The following is a 12697-nucleotide window of genomic DNA, read 5'->3' on the forward strand; positions in this document are numbered from 1 at the left end:
TAGAGACAGTACACACACATACATATATTTATATGACAGGTTTCCATCTACCAAATTTACTAACAAGGTATTAACCAGTCTGGAACTATAGTAGAAAACACTTGCCCAAGATGAGAATGAACTTGAAACCAAGTGGTTGTGATGAAAAAGCTTCTTAACCACACAGCCATGCCTGCTCCATAAAATATAATATTAAACACATATTTTAAAGCTGATTCCTAAGTTTTACCCAGTATTTAATATTGAATCTAGTGAAGTTCTTTATTGCTTCTATTCCATGTATTTCTTACCTTTATACTTGTGATATAGTGGAGGCGCAATGGCCCAGTGGTTAGGACAGCGGACTCGCGGTCATAGGATCGCGGTTTTGATTCCCAGACCGGGCGTTGTGAATGTTTATTGTGCAAAAACACCTAAAGCTCCACGAGGCTCCGGCAGGGGATGGTGGCGAACCCTGCTGTACTCTTTCACCACAACTTTCTCTCACTCTTACTTCCTGTTTCTGTTATGCCTGTAATTCAAAGGGTCAGCCTTGTCACACTGTGTCACGCTGAATCTCCCCGAGAACTACGTTAAGGGTACACGTGTCTGTGGAGTGCTCAACCACTTGCACGTTAATTTCACGTGCAGGCTGTTCCGTTGATCAGATCAACTGGAACCCTCGACATCGTAAGCGACGGAGTGCCAACAACAGCTTGTGATATCAAGTGAGAAAAGAAGGCGATAAACCATTGATTTAGTGACCATATAATTAATTTACAAAGTATTATATTATAATTCTTTTATTTTATTATTTTTCTTGAACCCTAGGAGTCATAAGGTTGATTACCCTGTTTCTATATCTAAGTGACCAAGATAAGAACATTCCTTCTGAATGGGATGCAGGTGTGTTGCAGGATTCAAAACCAGCAAGTTTACTTGAGGGAATGGGGGCAAGTTGATTGCATCAACCACAGTACTTGACTGGTACTTTGTTTTATTGACCCTGAATGAGATGGAAAGCAAAGTTGACCTCAGCAGCATTTGAACTCAGAACATATAAAAGAGCTAGAAGAAATACCATTAAGCAATTTTTCTGACGTTCTTAATGGTTCTGCCAGCTGACTGCCTTAGCAACATTGAAATTTGTAATCAAAATTAAGATATCATAAATGAGACTGCCTGTGAGTAATTCTGTTTAAATTCTAAAATTACAAATTAAAATCAATTTGTGATTTCAGTTTTTCTGAACATATGTTAGTGTCAAGTTGCAGTATAAATTAATGTAACTCTCTCCCAATTCACATGAGAAAATATTATTCATACTGTTTTATATTTTGCAGGGTTAACGCTAGTACAACAACCAAAGCAATTGAGCCTTCTGCAGCAAGTGAACAGATACAGCCTTCGATGCCTGAAGGTTCTGTCAGTCAAGTACCAGGTAAGAATTATTTCTACTTTTCACTGTAACAATTGAGAGACGTTTGGAATTTTTTTTTTTTATTTTACCTTTTATCTTTTACTTGTTTCAAGTCATTGGACTATGGCCATGTTGGAACAAATCAACCCCAGAATTTTTTTTAAAGTCAGATTTATTCTATTGATCTCTTTTGTGAAACTGCTAAGTTATGGGGACATAAACAAATCAACACCAGGTGTCAAGCAGTGACAGGGGGACAACCACAAAGACACACACACACACACTTGTGATGGGCTTCCACACAGTTTCCATCTACCAGATTCACTCACAAGACATTGGTCAGCCTGGAGCTAAAGTAGAAGACGCTTGCCCAAGTTGCTGCCAATAGGATTGAACCTGATACCACATGGTTGCAAAGCAAGCTCTTTAGCCACACAGCCATGCATGCTATTTGAATTTCTGACTTACGAAACTTCTTTTTTTATTATTATTTTTTCTCTTTCCAGAAAGCCCTGTCCAGTCTCCCAGTGAAAAGCTAGTCACTATATTAAATGATGATGAACAGGTTCCAATATCTGACACAGCTTCAAATGAACCAATGGTACAGCTTATTGAAAGTGAAGAACAACATCATCCTGCTGTTTTAAGCAGTTACATCACTTGCTGTCTTATATGCCCTTTGAAGAAAACTAGTACTAAGTATTCTAGCTCTCGGTCTTTAAAATGTCAGTTTTTGAAGAGAGTATCTGCCATTGCTACATCATCCAAAAAAGATTCCATTTCGTGGAAAGTTCCTCTCATAAGTAAAATTGTCGAGGAGCCGTCTGCAGCTCATACGTCTGACACTGATTTATTCACTAAAAGTATTTTGCATTCAGCAGATAGTAAATCTGACCAAAACATTGTTACACTAGAAACTGAAACAAGTTCGTCACATTCAACCAAAACTGCAAATTTAACAGTTTCAGAACCAACAGCAAGTCTCTATCCTAGCTCTGAAGTGCACACGGCTTTAGAAAGTGAAAAAACTATACTGACAGATCAGAAATCTTCAGAGAGTTCTGTTGTAGCACAAGTAATTTCAAAGGCTGAACATTCTGAGTTTGAATCTGTCTCGAGTTTACCAAAGGAGGAGGTGAATGAAACCAGTTCTTTTGTCAGTGATATACCTTCTACGGAGCAGAAGACGGCTTCATCCAAAATGGCATCTTCCGGTGGAGAACCTGTTGATTTCCGGACTCCAGCCACTACACTTTATATCGAACCAAGTTCCACATCTGTAAAACAAGTTGAGCTAAATGGGGTCACATCCGAGCATTACGATTCCCATTTGTCCCCTTCCGATCTTTTATTTGCAAAATCAGAATCTACTGCCACCTTATTAGATAAACAAGACGTAACTCTGGGTATCAAGTCTGACGACAAAGCTAAGCTGAAGGAAACTGAGAGTAACATCATCACCACTGCAAGCCTGCCTAAAAGTGGGGAGGAAATGGAGCCAACTGGGGCAAATATTGTACCCACAAGAGTCTCTGAATCTCCTTCCAAAGCTGTAGTCCCAGAGTCTTCATCCATATCTATTTCATCAATGACAGCCGAAGACAAAGTGGTGAAGGCTGTGAATATTACTGACCCTAAGGTAGATAGTAAAGGTCGACCTTTATACACATTAGTTCGTGTTGGTCTGCCACCAGCTGGTAAAAGAGAATCCGCTATAATGAGGCTGAATAACCGCATCAAAGCACTGGAACTTAATGTCTCTCTCAGCAGTAGGTAAGTTTGTTATTAACCATAAGGTTTTCATTTCTTCAATCTGAATTCATTCCTTGTTGTTGCTGTTTAGGCACAAGTCAGCCCCAATTGAACAGGTGTATGTAATCAAAGACATTCCACCCATAACCATCTTGTCTTTATTTTATTTTCAGACGTGTACTATGGTCTGCTATAGCTATCGTAGATTTTTAAGACAAAAAGGTATGGTTTGAACCAGAACTTTGGTTACTGTTTCTAACAGTCAAAGGTGCAGGGCCTAGTTGTTAGGGTATTGCACTCATTATTGTAAGATTATGGTTTCAATTCCAGGATAGGCAGTGTATTGTGTTCTTGAGCAAAATATTTTATTTCGCAACAAAAGAATTTAGAAATTTCAAGAGAACGTGAAATAATTCTTTTCTTTCAAATGGATCTCAAAGCAAATAAAACTTTAAATAAGAGTGCAAATATTGGTTTAAAAAACCCCTTGGATAGAAAAAGTCAGTCTCGCCGTAAAATGCAACCCACACCTTCTGTAAATATGACAGGTGTTCTACCATTTCACATTGCCCCAGTTCACTCAGCTGTAAATGAGTTCCAGCAATAGCTGGGAAGTTAATGCTGAGATGGACCAGTGTCCCGATCAGTGGGAAAAGCATTGTAATATCAGTCACTGATATGCTATGGAAACCACATTTAACCTTTGGCCTTATGAGTCCTCAGAGTTGTGATAGACCTAGGTATTTCTAGCAGGCCAAGCAACCACATAGAGGCTTCTTCATTAGTTTGTTAATGAATTGTCTGAGGTAATTTATGAATATTCATTTCTTTATTGCCCATGGGGGGGGGGGCTAAACAGAGGGGACAGACAAAGGGATTAAGTTGATTACATCGACCCCAGTACGCAACTGGTACTTAATTTATCGACCCCACAAAAGGAGGAAAAGCAAAGTCAACCTCAGTGGAATTTGAACTCAGAACGTAAAGACAGACAAGATACCACTAAGCATTTTGCCTGGCCTGCTAACGTTTCTGCCAGCTCTCTGCCTTAGTAATTTATGAATATTGGTGGTTAAAAAGTGAATTTGTAAGAAATTAATGAAATTGCAGGAAATACCAAAAATTGCCATTTTTTAAAATGTTGTCATTCTAAGGCATAAAAGGCTGACTTTACATATTCAGTAAATCTTCTATCTTAGACTTGTTTCAGTCATTGGCCTGTGGCCATGCTAGGGCACCACGTTGAAATGATTTAGTTCAGGGGTTATCAACTATTTTTTTTATTCATGAACCCCTTTGATTATTTTATTTTATTTTTGGTGGACCCCCCATAACCATTCAATGATTTTTTTTCTTTTTTACACATTCACTTGTGTAGGTTGAACTATGTAAAATGTTAGATAAAGGAACTGAGCTGTTTCTTGCAATACATACCTCTGAAGGAAAAAAAACTTTTTTAGGGGCCCTTAAAATACTATTGTAGATGCCCCATTTACTATTTTGTTGCATGGACCCCCAAAAATCTTATATGGACTCTCTGGGGCCATATTGGACCCTGGTTGAGACCCACTGATTGAGTTGAAGAAATCGACCCCAGTACTTTTTTTTAAGTCTGGTACTTATTCTATCGGTTTCTTTGCTGAACCACTAAGTTATGGCGATGTAAACAAATCAACAGTAGCTGTTAAGATGTGTGGGGTACACACACACACACAATGTATGTGTATATATGCAACTGGTTTCCAGACACTTTACATCTACTACCTTCACTCATAAGGCTTTGGTCAGCTCAGGGCTACTGTAGAGAAACACTTGCCTAAGGTGCCATGCAGTGAGACTGCACCCAAAGCCACGTCATTGCAAAGTGAGCTTCTTAACCACAAAGCCATTCCTGTGACTGTGACCAAGATTTTGGGGAATTTATTTGGTGGTAAAGAACAGTCAGTTGCTGAACATTGGTAGCATTAAGGACTGTCAGATAAACTTTTTGGTTAGAAGTGAAATACTCTGACTTTTTATTAAACTGTAAACTTTTTTCTCTGGCAGATTTCTGGATGAGTTGAGTCAACGATATCGCAAACAGTCAGAAGAAATGATGCATTTTCTAAACAAAACAGTGGCACGTCTTGGAAATGTAACAAAAAAGACTCAGGAAACGGTTAGTACCATTTTCAGATTCTGTTTTTTTTTTTTGAAACATCATCATTGATTATCCATTAAATAATTTGTTTGATTGTTAATTATTGAATAATTCCAGTCATCATCATCATCATTTAACATCTGCTGTTCCATGCTTGCATGGGTCAGGCAGAATTTGTTAAAACATTTTTCTACAGCCAGATGCCCTTTCTGTAACCTACTCTCATTTGTTTCTAAGCCAAATAATATTTTCCTGTAGCAGGACATGTTTTACATGGAAGACTGGAAACAAGCAACCTTGTTAGTATGATGGTGATGCTCTCTTAGAATCATCATGTGATGTCTAGATAAAGGTTTAAATACACATGCATGTACTTACACATACAAATATATGTGTGTGTGTGCATATATATCGTGCACAATATCCATCGGTTACAACGATGAGGGTTCCAGTTGATACGATCAACGGAACAGCCTGCTCATGAAATAACATGCAAGTGGCTGAGCACTCCACAGACATGTGTACACTTAACGTAGTTCTTGAGGGGTTGGGATTCAGCATGACACAGTGTGACAAGACTGGCCCTTTGAAATACAGGTACAACAGAAACAGGAAAAAAGAGTGAGAGTTGTGGTGGAAGAATACAAACAGGGCTTGCCACCACCCCCTGCTGGAGCCTCATGAAGCTTTAGGTGTTTTCGCTCAAAAAACACAACGCCCGGTCTAGGAATCAAAACCGCAAGTCTGCTGCCCTAACCACTGGGCCATTGCGCCTCCACTATATATACAAAAAATCTCTCAAATATCATCATTTCTAAAAATAGATTTGGCATCATTTCTAAGAATAACCAAACACCTACTGGGGTTTAAAAATCTTATCCCTACAACCCAAACACAAAACAATTTCTCAAATGTCATTTCTAAAAATAAATTTGGCATTATTTCTAAGAACACCCAAACACCTACTGGGGTTTAAAAATCTTATCCCTACAACCCAAACACAAAACAATTTCTCAAATGTCATCATTTCTAAAAATAAATTTGACATCAATTCTAAAAATAGCCAAACACATACTGCTGCTGTCCAAAGGAATTGGTATAAAAGACAGAAAACCAACCAACCTATTACAGTCTGTTAAAGTCTGTCATACCGGCCATGATGAAATACCACAAGGTATAGAAAATACGTATTCGCCTTTATATATTTAATCCTTTATATTGAACACTCAATATTTCATCTATTCAATAAGACATATTCCATATATTCAATAAGACATTCAATACTTTATTTCATTGTACCATCCATTTTTATTTTATATTATATATTGTATATTCCATATTCTATATCCCACATTGGTTTTGCAGGAATATAAATAAAACATAAAAAACAGACAGTGTTGGAACTCTTTTAAACAAAATAATATATTCCTCTATACACAATCATACAAAACCCCCTTTTTTGTATTTATTTTTACTCGCATATATATGTATATATATATATGTATAAATATAAGGGGGTGCTGAAAAGTTTTTGGGCTTTGGGCAATCGAAAATACAAGCAGATTAGTTAATTATGATTTTATTCCACATTTTCCTGTCTCAGATTCACACACACTTATCGCAGCTGTCCTTCAGTTTTTCTAAGCCCTGTAAAAGAATCTTGGAAAGTTGGGCCAGGAACTTTTCAGCATGTCCTCATATATATATATATATATATATATATATATATATATATATATATATATATATATATATATATATAAATAAAGTGTGAGTTTGGAGGGATATATTTATCCAGGCAGATACTATATTAGCTCTCAGTTAACAGCTAACCATTACGATCAGTGTTTAATGTCTCTGACTACAACTTGCTGCTGGTTACTCTGAATTCTTCTGATGTCCACTGCGCTGGACAGTAAAAATTGTCTGGAGTATCTCCATACTTTTTGTTATTAATATAGGCGCAGGCGTGGCTGTGTGGTAAGAAGCTTGCTTCTCAACCACATGATTCCGGGTTCAGTCCCACTGTGTAGCACCTTGGGCAAGTGTCTTCTATTATAGCCTCAGGTCAAATAAAGCCTTGTGAGTAGATTTGGTAGACGGAAAGTGGAAGGAGCTCATCATATATATATGTATGTATATGTATATATATATATATATATATATATGTATGTATGTATATGTTTGTGTGTCTGTGTTTATCTCCCCCCCCCCATTGCTTGACAACTGATGTTGGTGTGTTTACATCCCCATAACTTAGTGGTTTGGCAAAATGGACTGATAGAATAAGTACTAGACTTACAAAGAATAAGTCCTGCGGTCAATTTGTTCGACTAAAGGCGGGGCTCCAGTATGGCCACAGTCAAATGACTGAAACGAGCAAAAGAATAATAATTACATACACATACATACGACAGGCTTCATTCACTTTCTGTCTCCCAAATCCATTCACAAAGCTTTGGTTGTACCTGGCATGGAGTAGAGGACATTTGCCCAAGGTGCTGTATGGTCAGGTTGAACTTAGGATCACATGGTTGAGAGACATGCAAGAAAGGTATCCAATCATAGAAAACTTCCCCTATGAATTCTATCTGATCCATGCAAGCATTAAAAAAATGGACATTAAAAAGTTGATGGTGACAACGATATATATGCATGTATGGTAGAGGGAGAGACAGAGTGTTTTTGTTTTTATATATCATGTACTAATCATAAATAAATGTTACTGCATACAAGTGATGTCATTTCTTTGCAATCTTCCATGAAAACATGTCCTACCATTGAACTTTTTGTGATCAAAGGACTAGGGGAAATATTACTTCGCTTGGAAAGAAGTGAAGGATGGTGACTGGAAGAGCATCTACCCATGGAAAATCTATCATAAGTGAATTTTGTCTGACCAATGCAAGCATGGAAAAGTGGATGTTATGATGATGGTTTATTATAACTACTTAATGTTTTATTTTGTATTTTCAATAATCTTTTGAATTAATGCAGCAAGCTGGCAGAATCATTAGCATGCCAGACAAATTGTTTAATAGCATTTAATTTGTCTTTATGTTCTGAGTTCAAATTCTGCTGAGGTCGACTTTGCCTTTCATCCTTTTGGGGCAATAAAATAATTACCAATTGAGTACTGGGGGTCAGTGTAATTGATTCACTCCCTCCCTTGAAATTGCCGGCCTTGTGCCAGAATTTGAAATTAATGCTTTCTGTACTTTGTAGATCATAGCTTTTGGGAATCTGGGGAAGATTTCCCCAACTTCTTAATATCATGAAATTGAGATAAGCATCACCCCCTTAAAATCCCTAACTAAAAGCATATGCAGTTTTCTTTTGTGAGAGTATAACTTGCAGTTGCTCATCCATGCAAATTTCCTCTCCCCATGCTACCAGTGAATGGCTGTTTCTTAAGGGTCGACACAGATTGTGTTGTGACAAGTATTAGCAACTGAATGTGAAGAGCTGGAACAGATGTTGTAAGACATCTTACCCAATTCTCTAATCACCTACTCTGGATTGGTACTCTTTTGTCAACCCTATAAGCATGAAAGTCCAAGTTGACCTTAGCTGGACCTGAACTTGGAACACAGAGTGCAAGCAAAATACCTTGAGACAATCTACTCAATGCTCTAACAAAGGTGCCACTTTGGCAGGTGAGCTACAATTTGAAGGGAGATTACTTTAGTTTACTTTGTATTAGTGCTACTCTGCCGTGTGATCTATGTGAGTAAATTTACTTTGGTGGGTGATCTACATCAGTGCTACTCAAAGTGGAGGTCTGTGGACCGCTGTCGGTATGTGGCGAGTTCCTAGAAAAGAAAGAAACATTATAAAACGCTTATATAATATTGTATTATTTGTTTACAAAATAAATATAAGATAAAAAAAAATTGTCAACTTTTATTATATTCATTATATATATTGTTTCCAGTATAAATTAATATTACTAAGAAATATTACTGGTCTGTGACACATTGGAAAAACAAAAACTGCTGGTACACCACATCAGATAGTTTGAGAAGTACTGATCTACGTGCTTATTTTAATATATTGTTTATTTTTGGTTTCTTATTACTCTTTACTGCAAGATAAATGAAACTTGGTTTTCTTATTAAGTAAGTTAGAATTTTGAAAAATACATTTACAATGCTAAGTATGTCCTACAGTAATCTCCCTTGTAAATCACATGCCAAAGTGGCACCCTATCAATTTTGTCAGTTCACCGTATTTCAAAATGTTAATATTCTGTAGCAAGAGGCAGAATTGTTAACACACCAGGCAAAATGCTTAGCAGCCTATCATCCATCTTTATGTTGTAAGTTCAAATTCTTCCAGGGTCGACTTTGCCTTTCATCCTTTCAGGGTCAATAAAATGATTACCAGTTGAGCACTGGGTTAATTTAATTGACTTAGCCCCTTCCCAAAACTGCTGACCTTGTGCCAAAATTTGAAACCATTATTATCTGAACTTGATTAATGCCAGGCCCGCCTGTGTGGCTCCTGTGATGGTGGCTCGTAAAAAGCACCCACTACACTCTCAGAGTGGTTGGCATTAGGAAGGGCATCCAGCTATAGAAACATTGCCAGATCAGATTGGAGTCATTGGCTTTCCAGACCTCAGTCAAACCATCCAACCCATGCCAATATAGAAAATGGACGTTAAACAATGATGATGATGATGAATTGGCATGTTAAAAAATTAAAATTGGTTGCTATATGTATACCATTTAACCATCTGCCATTTTTAAATGTTCTCATATTATGTTAAAATTAATACTTATTTTATATTTATTTCTTTATTGCCCACAAGGGGGCTAAACATAGAGGGGACAAACAAAGAGATTAAGTAGATTACATCGACCCTAGTGCGTAACTGGTGCTTATTTAATCGACCTCGAAAGGATGAAAGGCAAAGTCAAGCTCGACAAAATTTGAACACAGAATGTAAAGGCAGACGAAATACCACTAAGCATTTCGCCTAGTGTGCTAACGTTTTTGCCAGCTCGCTGCCTTATTTTATATTATACCTCTTAACTGTTTACCATTTGTAAATCTTTTTATATTCAGGTTCAGAAACATGAAATACATCTCACAATCTTAGAATCTAGACTAGACAACTTGACACTGGCAGTTTCTCAGCTCACTGAAAACATGGATAATTTAACAAGACAGGTAAGTTTTTTTATTATTCGATATTCTTTTATAGTTAAATTGACAAATCAGAATTACCTGCTGTGATCCTACCAATCCAGGGTGGTGGATTGGCTGAACTGCTGCTAAGATGGTCAGGCAAAAAGCCTTGCAATATCTGTTTTATATATCTGCATTATAACAGCAACACCGGACTCAAGTTGGCAGCCTTTCACTTAGATAAACTTAGAGAGAGAAGGCATAGAAGCAAGATTCATCATGTACTAGCAACCTTGATCAAGGTATAGTGCAAATGGCAGAACCTCTATCTTCACATCTTTCTTTCCCTCTACAAGTCTACATTCCAAGGAAGATAACTCTTATCTTATTGGTTTTATTTCCCTTTCATCATCATCATTTAACGTCCATCTATGTATGCATGGGTAGGACGGATGACAGGAGCTGGCCAGGTAGAAAAACTACCCTAGGCTACTGTGTCTGTTTTGACAGGGATCTTACGGCTGGATGCCCTTCTTAACACCAACCACTCCGTAGAGTGGACTCAGTGCTTCTTACGTGGCACTAGCACAGGCGAAGTTAGTTTTGGCATAATTTTTACAGCTGGAAGGCCGTCCAAACGCCAACCATGTTACAGTGTGGACTGGATGCTTCCTTTGTTTCTGTAAATGTATTTTCGCCTCTGTTGGTACTATGGGGTAATCTGACATCGTTACCATCTTTAACATCCATATTCCATGCTGGCATTGGACAGATTAACAGGAACTGACATTTCCTAAGACTGCATTGTATTCTGACACCTACTTTGGCATGGTTTCTATAGCTGCATGTTCTTCCTAACAGAGTCTTCTGGGTGTGTGTTTCATGGCATCAGTACTAATGAAGTCGCCATTGATAACATATTTTTTGGCAAATATAATGAATGAGAAACTTGTATTAATTTAATAAATATTTTTATTTTTTCAAGTTAGTATTCAACTAATTACTTTGAATGAAGTGAAATTATAATTACTGTCCCTATGTAGGACGGATGACAGGAGCTGGCCAGGTAGAAAAACTACCCTAGGCTACTGTGTCTGTTTTGACAGGGATCTTACGGCTGGATGCCCTTCTTAACACCAACCACTCCGTAGAGTGGACTCAGTGCTTCTTACGTGGCACTAGCACAGGCGAATATAATGATATTACCTGCAGCTGGGAAAAAATTATATCCTAAACATTGTCATGTGACCAGTTTTTTTACTGTTGTTTTTTTTCTTTTTACAGCTAACAGATCGCCAAGTGTTGTGGGCATCAATTGAAGTATTTATCCTTGCCTTAATATTTGTCGTCTGCCTTAGAAAAAGACAGCCCTCTTTACCACCTAATCTGGTGGCAAAGGTTTTAGATGATCTCCTTCAGACCCAACATTTTTCTCCCAATCGAAGACGTAATTCAGAATCCAATATTAAACAGTCTTCCGTAAGCCATTGTGAAGTGGTTCGACAAAAAAGTGCAGATGACCTCAGTAAGTTCATTTAAGGTTTTTACTCTACAGAACAAGAAATCCTTTTTAACTCAACAATATTTGTAGTTTATTTACAAGTGGGAAACGACATTATTTCATTGGATGATTATAGAATTTTCCGAAAGATTTCCTAAATAAGATAAATATAATCTTAGATCAGAGGTTAAAATGAGCAGTACTGCCACCCTCACTTCCCCTGGTGGGGTGGAAAAATCCAGTGAGGGGCATTGAAGTAGGGCAACAATGGGGTGGCCTAAAAGGGTCAGTGGATGTAAAAGCAAACAAAATAATGGGTTCATTAGGTTAAGTTTTATTTGTGAAAGACTGTTTTGAATTAGCTTCAGAAAGCGGTGGGTGATGGGGGTGGCTAGGACTGTGGCCTAGTTGCTGAGAGGGTAGCAGCCTGAAAAAGTATGGGGACCACTGTCTTAAATTATTCTGACCTATTTTAGTATTACTGTCTTCTAGGAAAGTAAATTTTGAAGCGCAGCTGTAAATGGGTGACCCTGTGACAGAGTAGCCTTCCAATCAGTGGGGTGGCATCATTCGAAAACTAAAACAATGCAAAGCACATTGCAACCAGCGATGTATAACAATATTCTATAGTCTGGTCGATCGCATGATTTGTATTCTATAAACCAAGTCAGAGATTAGCATTTCTGTCTCTTGTAAATATTAGAACTGGAATTTCTCTTTAATCATTTACAAAATAAACAGATACATGAACTCGACCAGTGATGGGAAAACT

The 12697-nt window shown here is 37.6% G+C and overlaps 1 protein-coding gene across 6 annotated transcripts in view; it reads left to right on the top strand.

Annotated features, from left to right (window-relative positions):
• The window catches only part of LOC106871492 (SUN domain-containing ossification factor), a 121308-nt gene that overhangs the window by 105504 nt on the left and 3107 nt on the right, over positions 1 to 12697 (top strand). For all 6 annotated transcript variants that reach the window (XM_089359137.1, XM_089359141.1, XM_089359138.1 and 3 more), the window contains 5 exons: positions 1323 to 1420; positions 1906 to 3172; positions 5198 to 5309; positions 10362 to 10466; positions 11709 to 11949. In XM_089359137.1, the coding sequence (XP_089215263.1) occupies positions 1323 to 1420; positions 1906 to 3172; positions 5198 to 5309; positions 10362 to 10466; positions 11709 to 11949 (1823 nt within the window). The remainder of the gene's footprint in view (positions 1 to 1322; positions 1421 to 1905; positions 3173 to 5197; positions 5310 to 10361; positions 10467 to 11708; positions 11950 to 12697) is intronic.

Source organism: Octopus bimaculoides, chromosome 1 (assembly GCF_046866305.1).
Source record: "Octopus bimaculoides isolate indiv1 chromosome 1, ASM4686630v1, whole genome shotgun sequence".
NCBI lineage: Eukaryota > Metazoa > Mollusca > Cephalopoda > Octopoda > Octopodidae > Octopus > Octopus bimaculoides.